General features: G+C 43.0%; 2 protein-coding genes across 10 annotated transcripts in view; both read left to right on the top strand.

Moving 5' to 3' along the window:
* ralgps2 (Ral GEF with PH domain and SH3 binding motif 2) overlaps nucleotides 1–16,695 on the top strand; it is a 104,766-nt gene extending 88,071 nt beyond the window's left edge. For 3 of the 8 annotated variants that reach the window (XM_078168458.1, XM_078168459.1, XM_078168460.1), the window contains 12 exons: nucleotides 701–838; nucleotides 3,167–3,257; nucleotides 3,456–3,523; nucleotides 3,627–3,765; nucleotides 4,456–4,610; nucleotides 4,706–4,760; nucleotides 5,300–5,377; nucleotides 6,341–6,446; nucleotides 8,834–8,926; nucleotides 10,352–10,457; nucleotides 11,218–11,309; nucleotides 11,426–16,695. In XM_078168458.1, the coding sequence (XP_078024584.1) occupies nucleotides 701–838; nucleotides 3,167–3,257; nucleotides 3,456–3,523; nucleotides 3,627–3,765; nucleotides 4,456–4,610; nucleotides 4,706–4,760; nucleotides 5,300–5,377; nucleotides 6,341–6,446; nucleotides 8,834–8,926; nucleotides 10,352–10,457; nucleotides 11,218–11,309; nucleotides 11,426–11,455 (1,151 nt within the window). In that variant the 3' untranslated portion in view covers nucleotides 11,456–16,695. The remainder of the gene's footprint in view (nucleotides 1–700; nucleotides 839–3,166; nucleotides 3,258–3,455; nucleotides 3,524–3,626; nucleotides 3,766–4,455; nucleotides 4,611–4,705; nucleotides 4,761–5,299; nucleotides 5,378–6,340; nucleotides 6,447–8,833; nucleotides 8,927–10,351; nucleotides 10,458–11,217; nucleotides 11,310–11,425) is intronic. The other 5 variants (XM_078168461.1, XM_078168462.1, XM_078168464.1 and 2 more) reach the window with 3 other exon arrangements.
* A 7,860-nt stretch (nucleotides 16,696–24,555) lies between these two features.
* Nucleotides 24,556–25,341, top strand: part of fam20b (FAM20B glycosaminoglycan xylosylkinase) — a 37,200-nt gene continuing 36,414 nt past the window's right edge. The window contains exon 1 of one of the 2 annotated variants that reach the window (XM_033622395.2): nucleotides 24,556–24,737. The gene's annotated coding sequence lies outside the window, so the exon portion shown is untranslated. The remainder of the gene's footprint in view (nucleotides 24,738–25,341) is intronic. The other variant, XM_033622394.2, reaches the window with a different exon arrangement.

Here is a 25,341-nt window from a genome sequence, read left to right on the forward strand (position 1 = left end):
GAGAGAGGAGCGTGGAAGGAAAGGCACACCATCATTTCACGTTGAAGCTTGTTAGTCTCTGTTTTCAGAATGGTGGGAAGCCGCTCCTGGGTTTGTCTCTTAATGTTAATATTTATGTAATGAGAGACTTAGAATCTCAACTCTGCTCCAAGTCTGCCAAAAAGAGGCAAGGAGAGGGAACAGGGAGGAAAGAGATGGCCCCGAGTTGGAAAGGCTGAAGAGAAGATCAGTCATCCACTCAAGGCACTCATTTAGATCCAAGGGGAGCGGATCAGGGCAAAAAGACGTCTGCTAGAAGCTTGAGCAAAGTATATACAATTAGCCGAGTTTCTTTTTACTGTCTATTACGACCCCTGTGATTTAAAACAAGCTCTTTGCAATTACCAGCTGGTCTTCACCCCTAGAAATCCACAGCTGCATGGCACTTGCATCATGCATCCAAGAAAACCTGGCCCTGTGACGACGTCCAGCCTCGTTTGCCTTTTTAATGAGCTGAGCTCTCTGTGCCCAGGCAAGAAAATCCCTGTGTTCCCCCGCTGGTGGTTACAATTACACCTCCAACAGATGGACGCTGTCCTCGTTTGGCTTGCAGCGGGGCCCTTGACTCACCAAAGGATGAGAGGAAAAAGAAGGAGGGCGGTGTGTTTCTCCTGGTTTCAAGTAACCTGTTGCATCTTCTCTGTCTGCTGCTCTGTTTCAGGGATGTACCTGTCTGACCTGACATATATAGACTCGGCCTACCCCTCCACGGGCAGCATACTGGAGAACGAACAGAGATCAAACCTGATGAACAACATTCTCAGAATCATATCGGACCTGCAGAGATCATGTACCTACGGTGAGTTATTCACAGCCACTCAGTGATGTGAGAGCAGCCTGGTGCAGTGACAGGAAGAAACCAGAGGACTCAGGTCTAAGCTTCAGTGTTGGATATATATTTTATATTTTCCCAGCAATAATTGCAATAAACTATATTATTTTCTGTTTATCATTTTATGCCACTGATAGTATAATATTATAAAATCATAATAAAAGACCTTGGTCTCTGTTTACAACAATTGCACTTTAAAAAAACATTAAATATTTGACACAGGTACAGAGGGTCTTTCCCCAACAGGAAAATAGTACCAGTCCAGGACCTTTGTTAACAAAGTGTGAAGTAACATATTAGCTAGAAGTAAACCCCCTCTATAACGTGCAGTAAATTCATCTCATATGCAGATTGCATCTAGAAATGATTTAACCTGTCAGAGCCAGTTGGGAAGAACAACGAGGCTGATAAGGATGAAACAGCCTCCCTGACTGTAAAGACAGGAATACGTTAGAGATGAGGGCGACACCACAGTAGTGTTAGCATCAGATGAGAGAGAGACACCTGTGCGCCTTGCAGTTTCACGTATGGTGAAGGACAGTGATGGATGCTTCACTGTCGCACACAGTCGCACACAGTTACATATTTCTGCCCACGTAGATGTTGTATGTGGAATAAAAACGCAATTTACACTTGTGTATAATGTGGTCACAATGCATCCCTGACCATCTGTAGATGTGCTTTGACAGATCGGATCACAAGTGGCGTTTCCATTACAAGTTTGTGAAAAAAAAAGCAATATTTATAAAGTTTCGACAAAGCACAATTGCGACTCGCAGGTGTTTCCATTAACAGGTGTTTTGCGTATGCACCGTGATTCTCGTAAAATCTCGTCCCACGAGACTCCACTTTGTTTGTGGAAGTAAGATGGACATTGCAAATCTCCCGCTAGCTGGAACAGTCGTTTTGGTTGCCACTGCTGCGAGTGGTATTCCAAAGGCACAGTCCTTATTAGTTTGAATGAGTGAACCCTGAACCAGTCATGTGACCCCGATGTCATGTCCACTGACGTATATTTGCAAAAAAAGTGTTTCCATTACACTTTTACGACTTACTTCTATATTGACACATCTGAAAAAACCACCTCATGAGAGCGTAAAAACTTTTTCTCGATATTTGAGTTTTTTCGAAATGCAAGTGTTTCCATTACCGGTTTTTTTATTGCGATATTTAGGTTTTGCGCATTTCTAGGGTTAATGGAAATGCACTTACACTCTGTTCTTAATGGGTTTTGGGTGCACTTACACCTGTACTGTCATGTGATCAAGCACTATCTGATTACAATCCCATCACCTAAAATGAATTTTAATTCAAGGTGTGAAGGCGTCATCGATATAAGAAACAACAAAAGCAAGTAAGACAAAGTAACCTGTTTGACATGAGCTTCTAGGTTACTTGCTGTTGCCAAATGAAGTTGACACAGTGGCCTGTTCACTTTAACAGGCTCTAAAATGTTCCCACACCGGAGCTGTGGAGTGCAGCTTTAAAACCAGGTCCATTTGAACTTGTTCTTTCAAACCTTCTGGCTGGTCAGAAGCCATCAGGAAACACATCTATTAGCCACGGCGTTTAATTCACTTCACCTGGTTAACTGACGAGGAGACAGATGCATTACGACCAGAAATGACAGCAAAATGTGTCTCAGTTTATTTTTCTCTGTGTAAATGCACTGCGCCCAAGTCTTATAATGGAAAAGCCTGCTGTTTATTCTGGCGTCCTGTTGGCTAAAATGTTGGCGACATTCCTATGTCAACAAACAGGCCTGTAAACACAGGGGCAACATCATACGACACACAGACATGACCTGGATCAATTTTGCCGACCTTTAGAAGTTGACAGTGTAATTATGGTGAAGTCAGCTGATGAATCTTTTGACACGTTCTCACTGTAATCTGATGAGATTTTATCTTTTGTGTGGAAGAACAAAAACAACACAAAGGAGATGGAAGTCTGTGTAAAGGACTGGAGGGAAACTGCATCATATCCTTGCCACCTCATTTTCTGTTGCCATGGAGACACAATAACAGAATACTTGCTATTCATCAATACTTCTGTGTGTTTTTGTGACATCTGAACAAGTTGAATAAAATGTACTCAGATTAGCTCCGATAATTTTTCTCCATCTGTTTCAAGCATCGGTATGAACAAAACATTAAAACAAGGACATGCACGTTATTAGTAAATTGTTATCCTCACTCTAGACAAGCATCCTAGCGTAGATATATGAGCAGTTTTAGGTCACACGAACACGTATGTGCGTTTATTTAATGTTTGTCCTCATCTCCCCTCTGTCAGACGTCCCAGTGTTGCCTCATGTGCAGAAGTATCTCAACTCAGTCAGATACATTGAGGAGCTGCAGAAGTTTGTGGAGGATGACAATTACAAGTAAGAAACCAAACTCAGATGTACGCTGTGGTTTTGCCTCATAATTTATTGTTCCTGTTCCAGATTTTATTTTTTGCTGACTGCCACAGGGCTCATCTGTCTCTGCTAAAAATATTCCATCCCCAAAGTTATTGTAATGATGAGAAATTCACAGAGGACGAACTCAAGCTGATGGATTTGTCAATGTTCTTTATTTAGGTTGTCACAGAAGATCGAGCCAGGCACCAGCACACCGCGAGCAAACGCCTCCAAAGAGGATCTTGTCGGTATGTTGGATGTTAAATGTAGAATTAAACCTGTTTATCATTTCTTTTCTTTATGTTCTTCCTGGTCTGTAAATCTGTCCTTCCCTCCCACTCTTACCTACAGGCCAGGAAGCGTCAGCATCTCCTCTCTGCGGCCGTAAATGTACGGTAGCAGCTGAAGGAACCAAAATCCCGGCCACGCCGCCCTCCCCCAGGAACCTGCTGCCCTACGGCCACAGGAAGTGCCACAGCCTGGGCTACAAGTCAGTTGTTTCGAATTATATTACGTAGAAAAACTGTATTTTCATCAGTAGGCATGTCTCAATACCAGAAATCTAGTGGTTGATACAAATACCAGGGAAATTCTACAATTATCGATATCCAATTCAGTACCATTGCTTGAACATGCACTCCTATATTGAAGACATTTTGATTTAAATTTTATCAGTCCCTGATGATCTGCCTTGAACTCAAAGTACTAGTCTGTTTGGATTTATGAGATTTTGTGAGCGAGGAAACATATATTAATATATAGCCCACAGTTTACTGACATATGTCCTCCAGCTTCCTCCCACAGTCCAAAGACATGCAGGTTAATTGGTGACTCTAAATTGTCCGTAGGTGTGAATGTGAGTGTGAATGGTTGTTTGTCTCTATGTGTCAGCCCTGTGATAGTCTGGTGACTTGTCCAGGGTGAACCCTGCCATGACCCCCCAACAGGATAAGCTGTTACAGAAATGAATGGAGTGACATCATGTTTTCAGAATTTTGGCATCAGCTTAGTACCAAAGTATCAGTTTTCGTGACATCCCTATACATCCGTCAACAATGCATCAATCCTTCGTTAAATCATGATGAAGATGATGGCCTGAAAAACTTGCAGAATTTATAAAACAATGTCGTGAAGTAAGAATACTTACTTGTTTTCTTTGTTTCTGTGTTCTGTGCTTAAGTAGTTTTATCCATAAGATGAACACAGTAGAGTTTAAAAGTGCTACGTTCCCCAACGCTGGTTCTCGCCACCTGTTGGACGACAGTGTGATGGAGAGCCACAGTCCCACCAGGGGACAAGCTGAGAGCTCAACTCTGTCCAGCGGTATTTCACTTGGTAAGACATACGCGTGTATGCATATGACCGCGATGCCCAGTTTGTATTGTCAGTGACATTGTTCAGTTTTTGTGATGATTTGTATCCGCACACAGGGAGCAGCGAGGGCTCTGAGCTCAGTGAAGAGGTGTCTTGGCCTGCTTTTGAGAGGTAAGGTTGCTACGTCCGTGTCTGCCGTGCTTTTTTTCATCACATCCACATGTAAGATCATAAATTCCCCCTGATGTGATTGTATAATTTTCAAAGCTCTGGCCTCAAGACACAGCTATGCGAAATGATCGGCCATTAAAACTCACGCAGCGTCCAGCCTTGCTTTTAGTCTTGCAGCCAGGGCCATCATGCCTCATCCCTCCAACGCTGCTCTCAGATGCTTCTGCGGCAGCCTGAAATGCATTAAGAGCTTAGCATTTAAATCCCCTAACCAGTAGTCCCTCCGTGCCAACAAGTGTCTGAAGCCACACTCTAGAATCAGCTGCCTGAAAATCATCTGATTCCTCCTTCCAAAACACCTCTTCTTTAAACTGTTGAATAACCCTGTGAACGCACATTCATCAATAACTCCTCTAACCAAATGACCGCTCCTCCATTCAGCCCTAACCCATGCAATCTGAAGGGAACAGAAACACCCTCACAGCCTTAACAGTGTCCCGTGCCCCCTATCCTATCCTGTCTTATCCCATTCTGAACAGGACTCGGTTCTATCACTCTCTGGGCCCAGTGACCCGCGTGGCCCGCATCCCCTACAGAGGAGTCCTGAGGCCCAGCAGGTACAAACATCCCGACCGGAACCAACCTGACCTGAACCAAACCCTCTCTTATCCTCACTTCACGCCCCTCAGTCCCTGCCAGGGGCCGCTGTGTGCTGGTGCTTAGAGTGTGTGTAGTGCTGGGATAATCTGGTGGTGGGAACTAGTGTGTGTGTGTGTGTAGGTGTGTGTGTGTTAGTGAAATCATGAATCAGGTGAAGGGCAAAGGATCTGTTTGGGGTCTTCATCTTTTGCTGCGTACCATCAGTCTATAATCCACCTTTTGCTTTCTTAAATTTCTTGCATGTCTGCCTCACACACACACACACACACACACACACACACACACACACACACACACACACACACACAGAAAGCTTATGGTCAACCTGGACTTCTTCTTGTGATAAGTTTCCAAGATATTTCACACAGCTTGGAGCAAAAAGTGAGTTTCCACAGTCACACTGAGCTCCATGTGTTACTGGAAACAAACTGTTACATCCTCATTCCTGAGGTAGAGAGGAACAGACTCCTCAGGATTATTAAAGCCAATTCTCATGGACGTTGCATATAAAAGCGTCCCTTGCGGTTAGAGATGGTTCTCTCTTTCTGTCTCTCTCTCTCTCTTTCCACCAGGCTTCACTGGGCTCCTGCACTGGGCTTCCTGCTCTGATCCTCCAGACAGACACAATCTGCACACCACCTTGTCCGCCTCTGCTCTTCTTTCTGCAGATCCCAGCGTTAAGATTCATATCTGTGAAATTCAATTCTGTGAAAACAAGACAGAAATAGATGTAGCTTTAAAGAAAAGTATTTCCATGAAGCAGACTTTAAGGTGGCTTTGCAGATTGTGTCTGCCTTTACTACCAAGTTCATCTCTGATTTGTATCTGGTATGCGTGCATGCATGAGAACATGCATGTTGTCTTGTGTGTGTGTGTTTGTGTCATATAGCTTGTAATGTTTGTGTCTGTCCTGTTTGCAGCTCAGCGGAGTCAGAGGAGCTCGCAGTTCACTTGTATCCTGGAGCAGTCACAGTGCAGGGGGTGCTGAGACGGAAGACCGTGCTCAAGGAGGGCAAGAAACCAACAGTGAGATTTTACACACGCATGCCCACACGCACACGCACACGCACACACACACACACACACTCATACATACATGTGCATGTGTCCATATGCTACTCATACGGTTATATCTACCTACCTGCTGTACGGGAGCAGATGGACGATGAAAGATGTCTGCAGATAGGGCCTCAGAGACTCCTTAACCTGCAGAACATCTCTGTTTTTGTCTGTTCCTTACACTCACCGTCACAGATGCGCCGATAGCAATTTTATTGGCTGATTCCATTTATTTAAAAATTTCACCTGCCGATTTCTCAGCAGTGCGATGCGATAACGCAGTGCACAAATATGGACGATCTGCATGCATTTACCACATGACAACTACGTTCACCAGGTCCGGTGCAAATTATCCGCATCACCAGTTCATCACCAAAAAAAGAGATCTTAACTCCTGACTAGTGCCTGTGTCCTCTACACACATCAAAAACCTATCCTGATAATGATACCCCAAAAACAAACACCCACTGCTCCGAGGTCCCGCTTTTTAGAAGAATACATTTTCCCTGCAGTTACAAATATTCGTGGCCTGCAAATACACCACTCAGTAACTTACCAAACACACCACTCAGTAACTTACCAACCTCACCACTCAGTAACTTACCAGCCACACCACTCAGCTGCTCCAAACATCAGACTTCTGTGAAATTGTCTATGAAAAAATGTGAGGAATTTGTTCTTCTCACAATGTTAAGCCCTCACTACCATCGTCATATCATTGCTGCATGGGATGCTACATAATGCTGACCAGGAAAGAAGGATTGTTAGATTAAGGTCCAACAGACACCTAGTGGTCCGATGATGTTATTCTGAAACATCATTTTTTGAGAATATGACATACATTACAACATTTTTCGTATCCAAGGTGAAATCGAAACCAAATGGGTAAAACGTTCCCTTTTTTCCTTTTTCATCTTTCTGTTAAACAGAAAAGTTAGAAAGTTAGAAAAAAGTTAATCAAAATGTGTCTCTAAAAACATTCAAGGCAAAAACTAAGCCATGCAGCTGCAGAATCTGTCTTCATTTCTTATCGACAATGGTTAGTTTAAAAGTTTTGTGTGAGTGTCCATTGGCAGGGAGTCATACTGGACACCCCTGATTTACATCAAGTAGCCTAGACCCTGATTAATGCAGATGAATAGACGATGCTCCATATCTTGAAACGCAGCCCAGGGTTACCATAATGCATTGCATGCTGCTTACGTGAACAAAAAATGGCAACAGTCAAAAGCGTCAATATTTGAAGACCTCATATGGAGACTGGGTCACAGTGGCCGTGCAAATAGTCAGTTACTTTCTGAGCCACTGTGCACGTGATGTTAATCATAGTGCTGTGCATGCATATAAATTTGATCCGCACAAAATCAGCTATATCAGAGTCTGACTGTATGGTTGGCAATCACGGGCAGTCAAACTGATAATCAGCCGATTGTGGTCACCAGCTGATTGATGAGTGCATCTCTACTCACTGTAATTCTCCTCCTCTGACTGTGCTTGCATTTTCCCCCACTGCATTGGTTTGCTCTGTGCCTCTCAAGCCATTTTTATATTTGCAGTGAGATTATCCTATTCTGTTTTGACTGGAAACAAATCTGCAGCTCTTTATGCATTTAAAATAACTTTAAACTGTCATAGGTAGTGCGAGTGATTTACGAGCTCCTTTGATGATGTAACAAGGTCTTCAAAATATTTTCCGCGATGTGGCCATGTAGTCAGGCGAAATCTCTCTGCACCAGGAGTATTAATTAGCAGGGTCACTTTGTCCCCTTTGCCCTCACATACTTTTCCTTCATCTGAAAACTCTTTATTTTCCTTGTATTAGTCTTTAAAGTCTTTAGTGTTTATGGAACAAGAAGCTAATTTTGCACTCTTATTCTGCTCATCCAACCGAGCATAGACAAGCAAAGACTTTCAGTTCCCCAAACCCTACAGTCTTTACCCAGTGATTCATTTCTCTGCCTTTCTAATCTTGTCTCTTTTGTCTGTGTCTGTGGTTTTTTTTTTCTTCCCCCCCGTTAAAGGGGTTTTTTGGGGGGAGTTTTTTTTTTTTTTTTTTTTTTTTTTTGTGAGGGTCCAAAGGACAGAGGGATGTTGTATGCTGTAAAGCCCTGTGAGGCAAATTGTGATTTGTGATATTGGGCTTTATAAATAAAATTGATTGATTGATTGATCTTTATCTGTTCCACTCAAAGCTTTGTAAGTGAGTTATAAAACACAGAACACTCGTGTAATAAACTCCAACGCAAAAAAACATCCCTCAGTTTACTCAACAAGCGTCTGATGGTGCATGTGTAGTATTTCATTGACGAAATCAGGCTGAAGCTGATGATTAGATTTCACTTTTGTGCCTCCAGGTGGCGTCATGGACCAAATACTGGGTCGCTCTCTGCGGAACCCAGCTTTACTACTACCCTGCCAAGTCCCTGAAGGCCACTGAGAGAAAACATGTAAGTCACACAAACATTCATACCAATTCATCACCGTCTGTGTAACAGTCTGACACATTCATGCAACGCACTTCTGTAGCAGGTGATAGACATTTTGGTGGTTTTACTATAGCCCCTTTTCAACCACAGGAACCGAACACTTTTTGAGGAACTCGGTGCATTTCAACCACAGGGACCAGCATCTAAATGAACTTCCAGGGACATTCCTTTACCCCCCCAAAAGTCCCTGATCACAGATGCAGTAAAATGAAAGTACAGGAACTTGTGGGGGTGGGGTTTGCAGGGATGACCATTGCTAATTGGTCACCTTGTGTACTGCTTCATTTATTAAACAAGGAAGTACCCTGGTATTGATTTAGGACCGTTTTAGGACAAGGGAAGAACATTTCTGTTTCTTGATAACATTTCAAGTTAAGTTAGGCTTTGCTCTCGGCGTCCTAAATAATTGAGGCCAGTGAATGAGTGAACTTTAACGCTATTTTCTGATTGTTTCATGGCTGTTACGTTACATTTTTAAGGACAAATAAATAACCATCAGATACTCAACAAATTATTTACAGTGGAAACAGACACTCTTAGTTTAATATTCCTTCTCTGCATTTCATTTTTTCAGGCTGCAGAGTGTGTTCAGCTCTTGTCCAGTTGCTTTGTCATACGTCAGCTGACTAATTTGCCTAATCTTTACAGGTCTTTAGACCATGGTGGAAACAAAGATAAGAATTGGCAGAAGGAGCTTTTTAGTCCAAGTAGATCCTGGGACTAAATGTCCCGCGAAATTTTGGCAGAAACACAGTTTTTTGTTTTGTTTTGTTTTGTTTTTTTGTACTCGGTCTGCTCAGGGGAAAAAAATTGTAGCAAAAAATGCAGAAAATAAATTTTTCATGTAGTGTTGACATAATTCAAAAACAAGCAGAGCATGTTGAGTGCATCTGGCTGGGTGTGTGTTTGTGTGTGAGAGTGTTTGGATTTTATCAGTTTGACAGGAACATTTACTGAAACTGAACAGGAGCTCAGAGGAAAAGAAAGGAGGCAGGAGGGACAATAAGAACTGGAAGAAAGCTGTAAATGAGTGGACGTAAGATGCAGTGATAGTGTGTGTGTGTGTGTGTGTGTGTGTGTGTGTGGTGGGGCGACTGGACGGGGTCTGGCGCAGTGGGGGGACAGACAGATGGTAGCACTCATTGAATAATGAGCCCAATGACATCACTGCAGTCCTGTGTGTCACTCACAGGCTAATGAGAACCTTGTGGAGTGCACATGCAGGCACACAGGCAACAGGCATAGGTTACACACACACACACACACACACACACACACACACCCACCCTGTGTTAACATTTCTTCTTCTTCTTAAGTAGCATTTAGACACAACACAGTCATCACGAGAAAAGAAGTTAACTCTGTTTCCACTTTTCCTCCACCCAGTTCAAGTCGACGTCCAGTAAGAGTGTGTGCGTGGTGGGTCTAATGGCCATGATGGCTGACGACCCCGAGCATCCCGACGTCTTCTTGCTGACGGACTCCGAGCACGGTGAGACACACAAGCGCACTCACCCACAAGGAAAAGCTAAGCGGACATGAGTAACGCAAGCAAACAGTCAGCTCTTTGAAAAAGGATGCACTAAAAATGTGAACTGGGTCAGTGGAGTTTGGTTTGAATGGTGACATCACCTGTACACACACACACACACACACACACACACACACACACACTTCCTTATACTTATATCTATGTGAGGACGCCGGTTGACATGCATTCCCGAGCCTTAACCATCACAACTAAATGCCTAACCCCAACCTGTAACCCTAACTTTAATCTAATTCTAACCTGAACCTATAAACCATGTCTTAACACACAAACAGGCCTTTGAGGAAGTGAGGACCAACCAAAACGTCCTCACTTTCAAAAATGTCCTCACTCTGGTAGGAAAAAAAAAGTTACGGTCCTCACTATGGAGCAAATACAAAATGACACACACACACACACTCACACATTTAGATTCCACCTCACCGAACAGTAAGGCTGTCTTGTTAAGTGTGTGACTGCATGCTGGTCATATCTGGCATTTTTCATGATCTTACACACCTCTTAATACACACACACACACACACACGCACACACACATACACACTCCAGTCACCTCTGTCCTGAACTTTTCCACTGTGATTTTGTTTTTATTTTACCCGGCGAGCCAAAGTCAAGTGAGGCCTCAGCCATGTTTCCAGACTGTTGAGAAAACAGGTGGAAACGAGAGACTTGGCATCTCACGCTGTTTGTCTCCGTTGCCTAGGTAACACCTACAAGTACCAAGCAGGGAACAAAACGAACGCTTCGCTCTGGTTCAAACATCTGAGTGCTGCCTGTCAGAGCAATAGGCAACAGGTATGGAGCCGGATAAACACTCCAACACACACACACACACACGCGCGCGTGCGTGCACACACACTGTTAAATATGGCCTGTATTTTTACACACCTTACTCCTTTTTTTCCGCCCAGGTGCCAGCCAATCTGATGTCATTCGAGTGACCGATGCTGAGGAGTGTGACTGAGCAAAAGGAGAGAGAGAGATGAGGAAACAGATGAGGAGGATGAGGAGGAGTATTGACTCAGTCGTGGGAGCTTTCACTGCCATGAGCCCTGACCGCCGATTCTCCGATTCTAGCCCTGGCCTCACTGCAGCCTCACCTGCCACCACTGCCTTAACCACAGTACCCTGTGTGTGTATGCGTGTAGATGTGAGAGAATGTGAGTCTGTGTGTGTGCGTGCGTGCGTGCGTGCGTGCGTGCGTGCGTGTGTGTGTGTGTGTGTGTGTGGATGGAAGTGACTGTTTTGGGTGTACCGACTACTGAACAAGGACCTGCACCACTGCTCTCGTCTCCCATTTGCCCTCAGTGTCTTTTGTTTTTAGTCTTCAGCACTTCAGTGGAGCCATTTGACTTCTCCTCTCCTCTCTCACAGACAGACTGTCCTCGGATGGACAGAAATAATCCTCTCCTCTGTTATGCTTTCCTTTTTAAGGGGTTAACTATTTTTAATTGTGTTCCCCTACCATGCTCGAATGCAAGATTTCCGCCTTTTTGAATGGGCTGGACACACAATCACAGCACGCACACTCACATCGGACTAACCCGCTGGACTTTGGAGGGTTTGAAAACACTTTTTTTTTTTAACTTACTCAGTTCACACTTTCAATTGTTCTCTTAATTCACTTGTGTTGGCTTGGAGTCACATGCTTATTTACATGAGCCATGCACTCACACACTCTCACACACACACACACACGCACACACAGGCCTATCTGATTGCATCGTCGTAAAACGTAAGGGCTCTGATTCGCAATCAATTCCAGCAGAAACAATTCCCACACTTCCTGAATGTGTCTAGTTTTTATTACAGAACTTTCCCCCTTCTTTCTCATATACTCGCTAAGTGTTCTGTACGTATGTGTGTGTTTGTATAACTGCATTGGGTGGCGAGGGGCGAGGGGGGAGGGTGGGAGGGCAAAATACTTGCTTATCTTACAGGAATCTCGTCTGTGTTTTCCACATTGGTACGATCGTCCCAGAATCTAAGCTAAGACGTGTTCACGGTTGGAGAGTTAATCCTTTTACAAACCTTCATTTTTGTTTTCTCCAGTGTTGTCTGCTCTCTGTCGGCTGCCGCCCGGTTCACCAGACTCACACACACACTAAACACTAAAGACTTGAAGCTGTGAAAGAGTCCAGGAGACAGAGAGAGCATCGAGGACATCTAATACATGATTTTATCTCCTCTTCTTCATGTTGCTTAATATGGTCAGAGCCTCTGGTCTGGAGCAGACATTCAAAGCTACCTGGAGCCATACAGAGTCTACTTTAAATCTTGTTTGTTTATATTGTTTTTGTGTTAGTTTTTTTTTTCCTTTTTTGGGAGGGATGGTGCAGTTCACAGTATTACCGTGTAGTAGATGTTCGCACGTCAACGTAGTTGTGTCTGTTACATTTGAATGTTACATTTTTTTGTTTTTCTCACCTTTCGGAGCAGTTATTTTGAACATTTTATGTACATGTGAATTTTATTTTTCTTTTTTTTGCCCCTTATTCTGTTAACTAGGATCCAGCTCAGTTTAATGCCCTAACTGTGTTACATCTGATTTGGAATAGCATAAGCACCTTGGTTGTCATTAGTGCCAAGTGATGTAACGTCACTGTTGATCTGCGTGAGGATGAGCAGAGCTGCAGTGGCATCAGATGTCGTGTAGGTGCTGGCATGTTTCAGTGTGGAAAACCTGGGATTTACAGTTTCCTCTGTGCTTCACACGCGTCTCACGGTGCCAGAAATAGACTATTGCTGTTGGTTATCGTCGGGAGCAAATTGCATCCACATGAAAAAACATGATCAGGATGACGGAGAGGACAATGATGGGGAGCTTTTCGCCCAGTAATATTCATCAAATTCTAATCTCTCTTTTTAAAAAAAAAACAAAAAAAAAACAGATGTTTACATTGTATGTTTACACAATCTTTTGCCCCAAATCACAATCCCATCAGTGCTCCACGTGAGTTGTATAAACCTTGGTATTACAGGATGTAGAAACAAAGTGTCCCATCTGTCAGTGGGGTATATTAAAGGGTAATGTCTGTATTATTTTTAAAGCTGGCCCCTATTTTCCCATGTGTCTGTGTCTCAGTAAGTAAAGGGAACAACTGTTTTTAATACCGGCTCACTATTGAGCAAGCAAAACAGGCTGCAGTGTTATCACTTGGGTCAGTTTCCGTTCACTTCAAGTGTTTGTTTTTGCCACTGACAGGCTCAGATTGTTTTAAGTGTCTGACCACATTGTGGAAAGGATCCCGACAGAGATAAACATTTATGTTGCAGAGTAAGATCCTCTTTGATTCACCAGAAACAGCCAAACCTACCAGACTCCATTTAAATAAACAGTGATTTAAGCATGTATAGAGGCAGCATATTTCACGTCTAACTGGGTGAATTAAGGGTTAATTTCAACCAATCTAGAGATGGTGATTGCTGGAGCAGTGGAAAGATGAACCAAGGCGGGTTTTGTAAGTTTTATTATGCTTCTATTTAAATGAAGTGTCTTTCAGCTGTAAGAACCATAGTGTAAGTGACATTTGACCGACAGGACAGCCAAAACAAAAAATCACCACACTCTGTCCTGACTATTTATAGTAATTTAAATGTTAAATATTAAAACCTTGTAAACATGTGGAGGACAATATACTTAATGATCAATATTTATTGATTTTTTTTTTTAAATAAGTAAGTGCCATTACACCCTTTTGGCCCTAAATAGCTCAGTGTTCTCAGTGTTAAGTCTTTTAGTTTTTGATTAATAATTCTGGGTTGGTTTGGAATTCATTAGCACCATTTTAGCAGCAGAAAGAGCTCCCATTTCATATATATATATATATATATATATATATATATATATATATATATATATATATGTGTGAACTGTGAAACTAATTTTATGATTGTAAAATTAACGCTAATTTAACGTCTGTTGAGTTTGGCGTCAGTTTTTGTTTAAAGAAAAAGGATCTTGCTCTTGAACAAACAGGTCTGTCTCTGTAGCAGTCCTTTCCAAAATGTTGTCAGACACAACCTGCAGGTTCACACCATGGAGTCTGGTGGGATTGGCGATAGTGATTTTAGGGCTGTTTTTGGTGAAACAAAAAGGATCCTACTCTGAAATAAAGAGGTCTATCTCTGTAGGGGCCCTTTCCATAATGTTGTCAGACACTTAGAATAGCAGTTTGAGCCTGTCAGTGGCAAAAACAAACACTTTAGAAGACATACATTGACGACGCAAACACACCATGAGTGTTTACATTACAGCCTGTTTTACCAGCTGCAGCCCTCTCGCTCAATACTGGCCCAGTTTCAAAAACTGATGCTCCCATCAGTCACTTAGACACAAAAACACGGGAAAATAGGGCCCAGGTTGAAAATACTCATGTCACCCTTTAAGCTCAGAGTTAGTTGCAGGTTGTTGAAAGGGTGTGATGGGATCGGGAGGTGAACATATCCACTGCATCCCCTCTAATGTGCTTCACTCCAGGCCAATATCCAGTCGATAGAAGCACAGTGATGTATTAAAACTCACCTCAACACAAGTCAACAATTCAAATTTTTAGGTCAGACAAACAACAACAGACAGCTTAGTGCCTGTGAAGAGATACCCAGTTCTTAGTGTAATGACTATAGAGGAGATGGGAGTGGATGAACCTGTGGAAGAGTGAATGAGGAAGCCAAAGACAGGCATATGTAAAATGTGTATGCATCTGTGTGCCTGTGCATACTTCTCTATTTTTCTAAAATGTTTTAATTCAAGGCAGAAAGGCAATCCCTCGAGGCTGCCGTCACAGCTGGGGAGTGAGTGTGACCGCTTAATCTTATCGTCTGTGTGACTGACTGCCAGCTCGTGCCACAACTCCACGCAGGACGACTCATGAGCAGATAAGAAGTGTAAACTGGTCTGTGTCCACTGCGGCCTGTGAAAGAGTTTTCTTTTTTTTTTTTTTTTTTTTTTTTTTTTTTGCTGCATAATGGAGCAGAGACTGTTTTGATTTTTGATGTGACAAAATCCCAGAGCTGGAGCACTATGGAGGCTGATTGTTGCTGATGTTTGAATCTGATTGGCTGAAATGGGAGAGGCAGAATTTAGAGTTCAGGGCGTTTAGAGACTGTTTACCTGATGGTGGAGCTCAACCTGCTGTCTGCTGCGAGATACTGACAAATTGGTGCAGTTAAATAAGAATGGACGCTGTCTCAAATAACTCTGAGAAAAAGACTGTGAACAGAAGGAGCTGGGATGTAAACAAACCCAGTGTAGACAGCCAACATCCTCTTCACATTTCCCCTCTGATTTGCTATATTAATTGAGATGTAACCGATACGGATTCTTGAGTTACATGTTTTATACCTATTCAGACCTTTTGGGGCCTTCTGGGAAGGTTTATTTGAATCAATTTGGGTTTAACAATCTGTCCCCAGATCATCTTGAGCGCTTTTTGTGAGGTTTTCCTCACCGTAACCTGAGTTTACACAGTTTTCTTTCTTTTTTTTTTATATTATCATTTCTGTAGCAGCGTATGGTCAAAATAAGGGAAACACTCTGGTTTTGGGATGTTTTGTGGTTTTAGCTGACTCATTGCTTTGATTTCAGGGCCAATCACTGCTCACATAATTACCCCACGATTGTCTACTTTGGGATAAGAGTGGAAAATTCAAAGCGCTCCTCATTTAGAATAATTTTTGGGTTATTATGAGAAACTTGATGCTTGAAATTTCCCCCTCTCTGTGGCGAGAGTTCGTGTTGTTTCCGTTAAATTGACCATACTGTCTACAAATGCACAATTTCCCCTGTATTAACTGTTGTGAGTGAATCTGCCTTCTGAATTCATTCTTTTTTAACAGTGATGAAACATGTTTAACAGTTGAGATGAAGGTTTGGTACCAGAGGAGGTGTTTTCAGCACAGTTATACAGTGTGTCCTCTGATTTGGTGGAAGAGTGGAATCAATGTGAATCTGGACAGGCATCATTCACTGTTTACCAACCACCTTTGTTTAATTCACTGAAGGGTGACGAGGGTGATGTGTAAATGACCTTTGACCTTCGCCCTGTACCTGGCTCTGCGTGTGTCTGTCTCTGTCTGCCTGTGACATGAGTGTGGCGAGCGCTGTGACCTCACTGCTGAGTGATGCGCTGCCTGGTGTGAAGACTGAGAACCAATAAACACTCTGCCCTTTTTTACTCCACACATCGGTTTCATGCTCATTGTTGTGTTGTAGGTTGTGTGTGACTGTTTATCTGAGATGGGGGGGGGGTTGTATTGTATCATGGTTGTATTACATGGTTCACCACTATTTAAACACAGTTGTTCCAGCCTGTTTCAAGCTGCTGTGTGAGTTGTTGCAGAGCAGAGGGGATGACTAAGAGCTCCTGCAACTGTCAATGAAAGTTTCCTGAAGGGATTTTTCCTGTGAAGTCAGCTTCATGTCTTTATTAGTGCTGCCCCTGGCCTTCATAAAAACATTCCTAGAATATTACCCAGAATTTTTCATCCTTGAATCAGCTAACAAAATACCAAGGAACAACAACCTTAGTTACAGTAATTGTGATGGCTTATTTTTTCCATCATTTTTCATCAGAAGGCTGCTGCAGTCACAATCACATCCATCACAGCAACACTAGCTTTTGGTTACAGATGAAATGAAGAGATGTGGGATCATTTTCAGCATTACTTACTTACTCACTATAATTTTAAAATGTGCTGCGTATATCCAGCGCGTTGTTGTACATATAACACACAGCAGTGTTTTTAAAGTGTCTGCAGCTCCTTAAAAGTCCTTTAATAGTCTTAAATTTGAATTTCACCCATTCATTCATTCATTCATTCATGTATTTTCCACAGTGGTGTCCAAACCTTTTTGAATGGGGGCCAGATAAAACAATGTGAAAATACCTGGGGGCCAACTGATTATCGCATCAAATGGGTTTAAAACAAAAGTGAGACAAATGCAACCATTTTTATCTTTTAATGAATTATTACAACTTGACGCCTGTCTACAAACTGCATGATAGTCCTGTCACTGTAACTGCCACATATGGTATATTTTGAAAGTCAAGCCAAGGGCCGACTAATATTGGTCTGCGGGCCACAATTGGCCCCCGGGCCAGACTTTGGACATGCCTGATTTTCCGTAACCACTTATCGTGTTTGGAGTCACGTGGGTGCTGGAGCCTATCCCAGCTGACACTAGGCAAGAGGCGGGCTACACCCTGGACAGGTCACCAGACTATCACAGGGCTAATACATCTGAATTTGTCATGTCCTAATTCCCACAAACATTTTACCTAATTTCATTCATCCATCTTTTAATTTATTTCTGTCAGAATGAATGAACCTCTTCTGCACGTAAGTCCAGTTACAAATCTTTAAACCTTCTACTGACTGTCTTTTTACTTCATACTTACACTTAGCTGTTGGCAAAATGTAGATCAACCCTACTCACTCTGATACTCCTGCACAAATCTACCTCTGCACAGGAACACAGAACCTTTATACTTTCCTGCAACGTTTGAATAAGATAAAGATGATTTGTCCAAAAACATGTTTTAAATTTGGTTTTAAATTATCTTACAGGTGTTAACCAGCATTAGAGCTCAGTGTCATATACCTGTGGACACCCTGTTTTTCTATTGAGCACAATTTTACCATTTGGTGGTGTGTTTTTTGATTTTTGTTTTTTGTTTTTACAAAAATTCTTCTAATAGTGCTGTTATGAGATTTCAACAGGACAGAAAAGCAGAAAAGGATGCATTTTTTTAGACTACTTTCTAGTGTTGGCCTTTTGTGAATTACAAAATTACAACAAAACAAAACACTTTTCGAGCTTCTGTTAAATCCAACAGTCCATGTCTGAACTTGACATGACTTTGTTTTAAGCCTCAAAACAAAGTCATGAGATAAAATAACCCTGCTCTCTTGTTCGGTAACTTTTTAAGCAGGTTACAATTTCTCTTGTTTTATCTTCTTTAATTTACACAAACACCCAGCTTCACAGTAACTCAACTGCTGCACATGTTAACCTGAGTCTGTTCTACTAACACCTGTCTCCAGGTAGGAACTAAAGATACTTGTACTCTCACTTGAGGCTAAGGGGACATTAATAGCAACTTGAAGGTACACATGATGTATGTATAGAAAATAGTGTCATAAATTATAAAGGAATGATAATGTAAATATTTTTTGTAGAGTGTCAAAACTGAGGTATATGATGAGAAGTTAAAGAGTGTCTGATAAATAGAGAATGTTTATGATTAAGATTTATTTTATTACATTATGTCCCGTATGCATGCCTGTTTAGGTTCAGTTCTTGAAATTTAAGGTGTTGCAAGTAAAAAAAAAAAACAGTTGGGAATCAGCAACAGTTGATGCAGCAATGTGATTTTTTTAAACCTTGTGAACACAGAAACAATAGTATGAGAGAACATAACAGGAGATCAGAGAATAAGGAACAACGAAGAGATGCCAGGAGTTACAAACAAATTGTGACACAGAAAAATAAAAGATATGCACTGAAATTATACCAAAAGTAAATGAAGACTATAATAGAATCTAAAACTTGAAGCACAAATTTAGGGTTTTCACAGCTCTTCTATTGTCTGAGGTATGTAAAGTCCTGATGTAGGATTCTTCTTCCTTTATAAAGGTACAGAAAGTGGCTTTAATTTTCATTTATGGATATAAATCTTGGCCAGCAGTATGATGAGATCACACAGGGAAAAAATCATCTTCTAGTTCTTTCTTATAACTTGTAAAGGGCACCCTTGAAGCAAAGGACAAAAGCATCACAGATATAGTCCAGTATATAGCAACACATATCTTGCCACAGATTCCAGAACAAATGGGAGACAGTCTCTGGTGCATGTTACAAAAAGTGCACATGGTGTTAGTGTCCTTCAACCTGACTAAAGATGACTTGACAGTGTAACAGTGATGAATGAGCTTAAAGGATGATGATAATAATGGCTTTATTAAGGACACAGAGAAAGCTCCGTACAACGCAAAATCCACAGACGGATCATCTTTGTACAAACATACAATATAATTAATACAATACATGTATATAAATATATAAGATTTAATTAACTGCAGCCACAAACAAGCTGTAGAGCCAGTGGCCCCACAGTCTAGACCAGGGGTGTCAAACATACAGCTTGAGGGCCAGAACCGGCCCCCCAAAGGGTCCAATCTGGCCCTCTAGATGACTTTGCACACCTAATGTTGATGCACATGTGAAGGCTGAGAGGTTTCAGGAGCTTCAGATACTTCATGTAAAATGCTGCCTCAGAGGCGTTTCCACTCTGACCAGAACACAGCTCTCTGAAATAACTATAAGTACTTTCTATGGTCATATTTAAAGATATTAAACATTGTGCAACATACTGTCAACCAGCAGCTTCAGTAGAAAAGAATCTGTATCAGACTTATGTCTTAAACAATATTAGGACACATTCACACTGGTGCTATTTGGTCCGCTTTAAACGAACCCTGGTGCGCTTCCACGGATAGTTCGGTTTGTTTGGAGTGGTGTGAACGCTCATTCGAACTCTGGTGCGGACCAGATGAGGGAACCCTGGTCTGCTTGAAAACTGGGGTCTCGGTTCACTTGCAAGTGAACCCTGGTGCGGTTCGCTTACAGTAGGAAGTGCAAACGGACTATCAAGCGAACCAAAGAGAGTAAGTGACGTAGAGTGCAGTGCATCTTGGGAAGAAAAAAACAAAGCCAACAGTGTGAACCAGGAGAAGCAGAGGTAAAAAAAGAAAAGGTTGGAAGCTGTCTCGTGGGCAGACGAGGAGTCGTGAGGAGGTGCAGGCGCTTATTGATACATGGTCAGAGGACTCTATGTCGCAGTTGCTTGTGACTACCCACAATGGATTTCCGTTTTCGGTCGTGGCCATGAGCCGGGTTTTTTTCTTCCTCGTGCTTTTTATTCTTCCTGGTCAGTGGTTGTTTCGGGCAATACCGCCCCCAAACGAGCAGCTGGTGTAACTGTGTGATGTTGTCCAGGCGGTTTGGTCCGCTTTAAAAAGTGCAGTGTGAAAGTGAACCAAACCAAATGAAGGTGTGGAATTTTTCGACATTCACCACCCACTCGAATCGAATCCACTGGATTATCCAGATGTGAATGCGTCCTCAGTGGATAGCTGCTGCTGTGGCACTGACAAAACAGACTGTAAGGCAGGGGACGACTTAAACTGCTTTTTCAACAGCTTCCACTTTAGTGGAAAATTATGAAAATCATGTAATGAAAGTGAGCAGCAGACTGAATGTGGAAAAACAAAGACACACTGTTGAATTTACAGATAATTTTTCTTTCTTCTTTGTTTGGTAAATCCATGACTGTTTTCAGAATGAAAGAAGTGTGGAGTTTGCATGTTCTCCCTGTGTCAGCGTGGGTTTCCTCCAGGTGCTCCAGCTTCCTCCCACAGTCCAAAGACATGCAGGTTAATTGGTGACTCTAAATTGTCCGTAGGTGTGAATGTGAGTGTGAATGGTTGTTTGTCTCTATGTGTCAGCCCTGTGATAGTCTGGTGACCTGTCCAGGGTGAACCCTGCCTCTCACCTAATGTCAGCTGGGATAGGCTCCAGCCCCCGCGTGACCCTCGAGGATAAGCGGGTACAGAAATGAATGAATGATATTTATGGGTTATTATGCAATATTTCAGTGGTGCGACCCACTTGAGATCAAATTAGCTGTATGTGGCCTCTGAACTAAAATGAGCTGGACAGCCCTTGTCTAGATGAAAACCTGACTGAGATCCAGACGTATTTTAATATGGATGTATATGTTGTTTTATACTGTTCACAATGCAGACACTGTAAAGTCCGAGACAAATTTCCCACTGGGACAAACAGAGTCTACCCTATCCAGCTCAGGGTCGGCAAAGACCTGAATGATACTATTTTCTATAGATAGAGAGCCTGCACATGATTCGGTAAATAACTTAAAGGGATAGTGCACCCAAAAATGAAAATTCAGCCATTATCTATTCACCCATATGTCGAGGGAGGCTCAGGTGAAGTTTTAGAGTCCTCACATCACTTGCAGAGATCCAAGGGGAGAGGAGGTAGCAACACAACTCCACCTAATGGAGGCTGACGGCGCCCCAGATTCAAACGCCCAAAAACACATAATTGAATCCACAAAATATCTCCATACTGCTCGTCCGTAGTGATCCAAGTGTCCTGAAGCCCCGACATAAACAGTTGTTTGGAAAAACGTCATTTAAAGGAGCTATATGTAAGAAATCTAAAGCAAATAGTCATAAAATCCTCCTAATATGTCACAGAGACTAAGGAATAATGTTAATATAACATACTGATCTCACCGACAACAATAGTACAGCCAGAATATTCACATTTAAAAAAAATTTACAGTACGCGAATCATGTTTATGTTTTGAATTTGGCCTGTTGCGCCACCCACCGCTGTCTACCAGTCATGCAGTCAGTAGAGTCTCAGCATCAGTTACAGTTACGACTGAGCTACAATGGCTGACAGTGTGACTAAACCCAAACGACCTCGTTATGATTCCCAAAAATGCCAAGACAAAACTCGAGGCAAAGCGAGGGTCTATATAGGAAATGCTTTTGAACGGTGGAGACGGTTGAAAGCGGAGAAGAATTTGAAATCGGATGTCGAAGTGGCTACTCTTCTCCTCGACAGGTAAGCTTTAGCCAAAGTTGGCTAACTAGCTAGCCTGGTTCCAGACCATAGACCCCGCCCACTCAACTGAGTAGGCTTGCATCTCTGGTCTGGCATACTGCAATGAATTTGCGATTTATCTCGTCCAAACAATGGACGGACCAATGAACGCCGGGGGTGGGGGCGAGTCTAGCGATTAGCCAATCAGCGCCACGCTGATGTCAAGCTGTACGCCGGTGGGTAACTGGTGAGGATAGCAACAATGGCGACCGCTACAGATCCTACAGACCACATTAACGATGTTATCGAGGTATTTCGCCACTACTCACGTTAATGGAGGATCAAATTAAGGAAGCTGCTAAACTGGATTTAACGGCGATGCAGCTGGGCGTGCACGACGACAGAGACATTTTAAACGGGCAATGCTCGCTTGTTTTCGGCCACCCCAAGGCATGGATACTAATGACGTCAGATTCTGGGTGAGTCGTTGATCTCTACTGATTGGTTAGGGAAAAATCAAATTCCCTCCCCCTTGTAAATCGCCTTCAATGGAGGCGATGTCAGACTGAAGGTTCTGAGAGCTTCAGTCTGACACTCAGGCTACTAACTAGCATCATAGCTAGACGGGGATGGACATTTCGAATACTTTCAACTGTTAATCATTTTTGATCATACATTGTAGCCCGTGTGCAGGTGGGTCATCGACCCGACTGATTTTTTTGAGAAACAAACGTTAGCAGCACGGCAAGCAGCATTAGCAGTGTCCCAGTACATAGCATTAGCAGTCTCCTCAGCTGTATCCCTGCAGCAGCGTTAGCAGCAGAGAAGCCGGACTTGCTCGAACGGTCCGCTGGAAAACCGAAGATCAAGGACGTGGCGACGCGGCCCTGCCATGGCAGCCTCCTGTGGGCAAACAATATAGTCTCCAGCGTGCCGCTGTCCAGCAACCTCGAATCTGTAGGGGAGGGGGGGCGGACACGACTCGCGGCAGTATTTTGAATTTGAGTGCAGTAACTGTTTTGGCCACATTCTTACATACAGCGCCTTTAAGCTCTGCTTTTAGCCTCATTAGCCTGCAGCTGACTACCTCTCTGTGCATCACGCTCACGTGTGCGTGCTTGCACGAGACCGTGAGACATCTGCAACACGTTCATGGGTGTTCACGTGCTTTTGCTGGTCTCACGCGCAAGCACTTGGATCACTACGGACGAGCAGTATGGAGATATTTTGTGGTTTCAACAGGGGTGGGTAGTAACGCGTTTTTGAAGAACAAGTACTTTTTAAGTTCCTTTTTTAAAACTGTACTTCTACTCTTACTCAAGTATATTTTTGAGCCAGTAATCTACTTTTTACTTCACTACATTTGCCATTTACCTTCGTTACAACTAGTCTGCTCTAAATGCAGGGATTTAAGTTGAACATTAGGTGGTGTGCGAGGCACGTCTCTACTGCAGATGGAAAGATGCCAACAGAAGAAAAACAAACACCACACTGAAGCGCCATGTTCTGAACCCGGTGAACAAGCAAGCACCAGTCCTCCACTCCTGACCTGACCCCGACCGCAAAGATCATGTCAGAGCCAGGTCGAAACGAAGAGCAAGCGGGAGCTGCCTTCGACCATCCCTGGCCACATCTCGCCACATTTTTTGTGCCAAAATCCATAAAAAAGAACAGTTACTTGATGAAGTGCCTCCTGTGCCTGCCAAAAAAACAGGAGATCCTTGCTTCCAAAAACTCATCGTCGAATCTCTGCAAGCATATTGAAGTAAGTACGCACATAGCCTGCTATATAGGTGAAAATATATTGTATGGTTTTTTTCATTATTTTGCACTGGTCCGCACACCCTAAAAAATATTCAAACAGAAAGTAACTTGTACTTGAGTAAATTATTAACCAAGTACTTTTTACTTTTACTTGAGTAGGTTTCTGAAATAGTAAATTTACTTCTACTTGAGTAATTTTTTATGGCAGTACTTTTACTTGAGTACAGATTTTCAGTACTCTACCCACCCCTGGGTTTCAAGTATGTGTTTTTGGACGTTTGAATCTGGGGCGCCGTCAGCCTCCATTAGGTGGAGTTGTGTTGCTACCTCCTCTCCCCTTGGATCTCTGCAAGAGACGTGAGGACTCTAAAACTTCACCTGAGCCTCCCTCGGCATATGGGTGAGTAGATAATGGCTGGAATTTCATTTTTGGGTGCACTATCCCTTTAATAACTTTGTCAACCAGTAGATGTCTATTAAGAGGAGACCATATTTTCCCTGCACAAGCTTATTCTTCAGTCAGCATGCAGTTGTTGTGTCTATCTCAATGCACATGCACGTACATGGTGCAGCGCTGCCACCTGGTGGCCGCCCGCAGCTCCTACAGGAGGAGGAAGTGTTTCGGAAGTGGACACGGCAGGCCAGAGGAGGAATCGAAGGAAAAGGGCGGAGGAGAGGGAGCTACCGGGGGGATAGAGAAAATGATAAAGCACCGTGACTTTTAGCGGCAGGACAATTTATTATAGCTCACTTAAATATCGCAGGACTTCACAGACACGTGGAAGCTACTTTGTCAGCGGCTAACGGCACACGTCCATAAGGTAAGAGAGCTTGGTCGGCAGCCAGTGAAAACAACAGACGACGTAGTGAAGCTAGCTGGCAGCGTTAGCTAACCTACACGGCAAGGTGTGCAGCGGCTTGCTAAGCAGCTAGCACTGTCGTGATAGATGTGAGCATATCGTTGCAGATACTGTGACCTAGTGAGGCGAAGGAAGCCGGAATAATGATGGTAGGAAGCGTCTGAGTGGAGCCACCATTCAGAGGGTTACGGTGGTGTCATGCAGTCGGTGTTGGCCAGCCGTTTTCTCACTGCCGTTAAAGAAGGCATCATGAAAGACCGATTGTGTGGCACAAGCGATGCCTGCGTGGCCAAACGTGTCGGCGGAGCTGTGTCAAACCAGCTGAAACGTCGTTTACAGTGTTTCATCGTGCTAACGGTTAGCTTGTTGTCTTGTCACAGTTTTGTTCACCGGGCTCGTTGGCGCTAACGTGACGTTATGTCAACGAGTTGCCAGTTGGACGTGGCAGTTGTGATAATTTAACTGGCGCGATTAATAGCTGACAACATGCAGAGCTGACGTGCAGGGGCCCGGTGCCTCAGCTCGGTTTAGCAGGCAGGTGAAGTCAGTATGAAGGTATGTAATC

This window comes from Epinephelus lanceolatus, chromosome 6 (assembly GCF_041903045.1).
Source record: "Epinephelus lanceolatus isolate andai-2023 chromosome 6, ASM4190304v1, whole genome shotgun sequence".
Classification (NCBI taxonomy): domain Eukaryota; kingdom Metazoa; phylum Chordata; class Actinopteri; order Perciformes; family Serranidae; genus Epinephelus; species Epinephelus lanceolatus.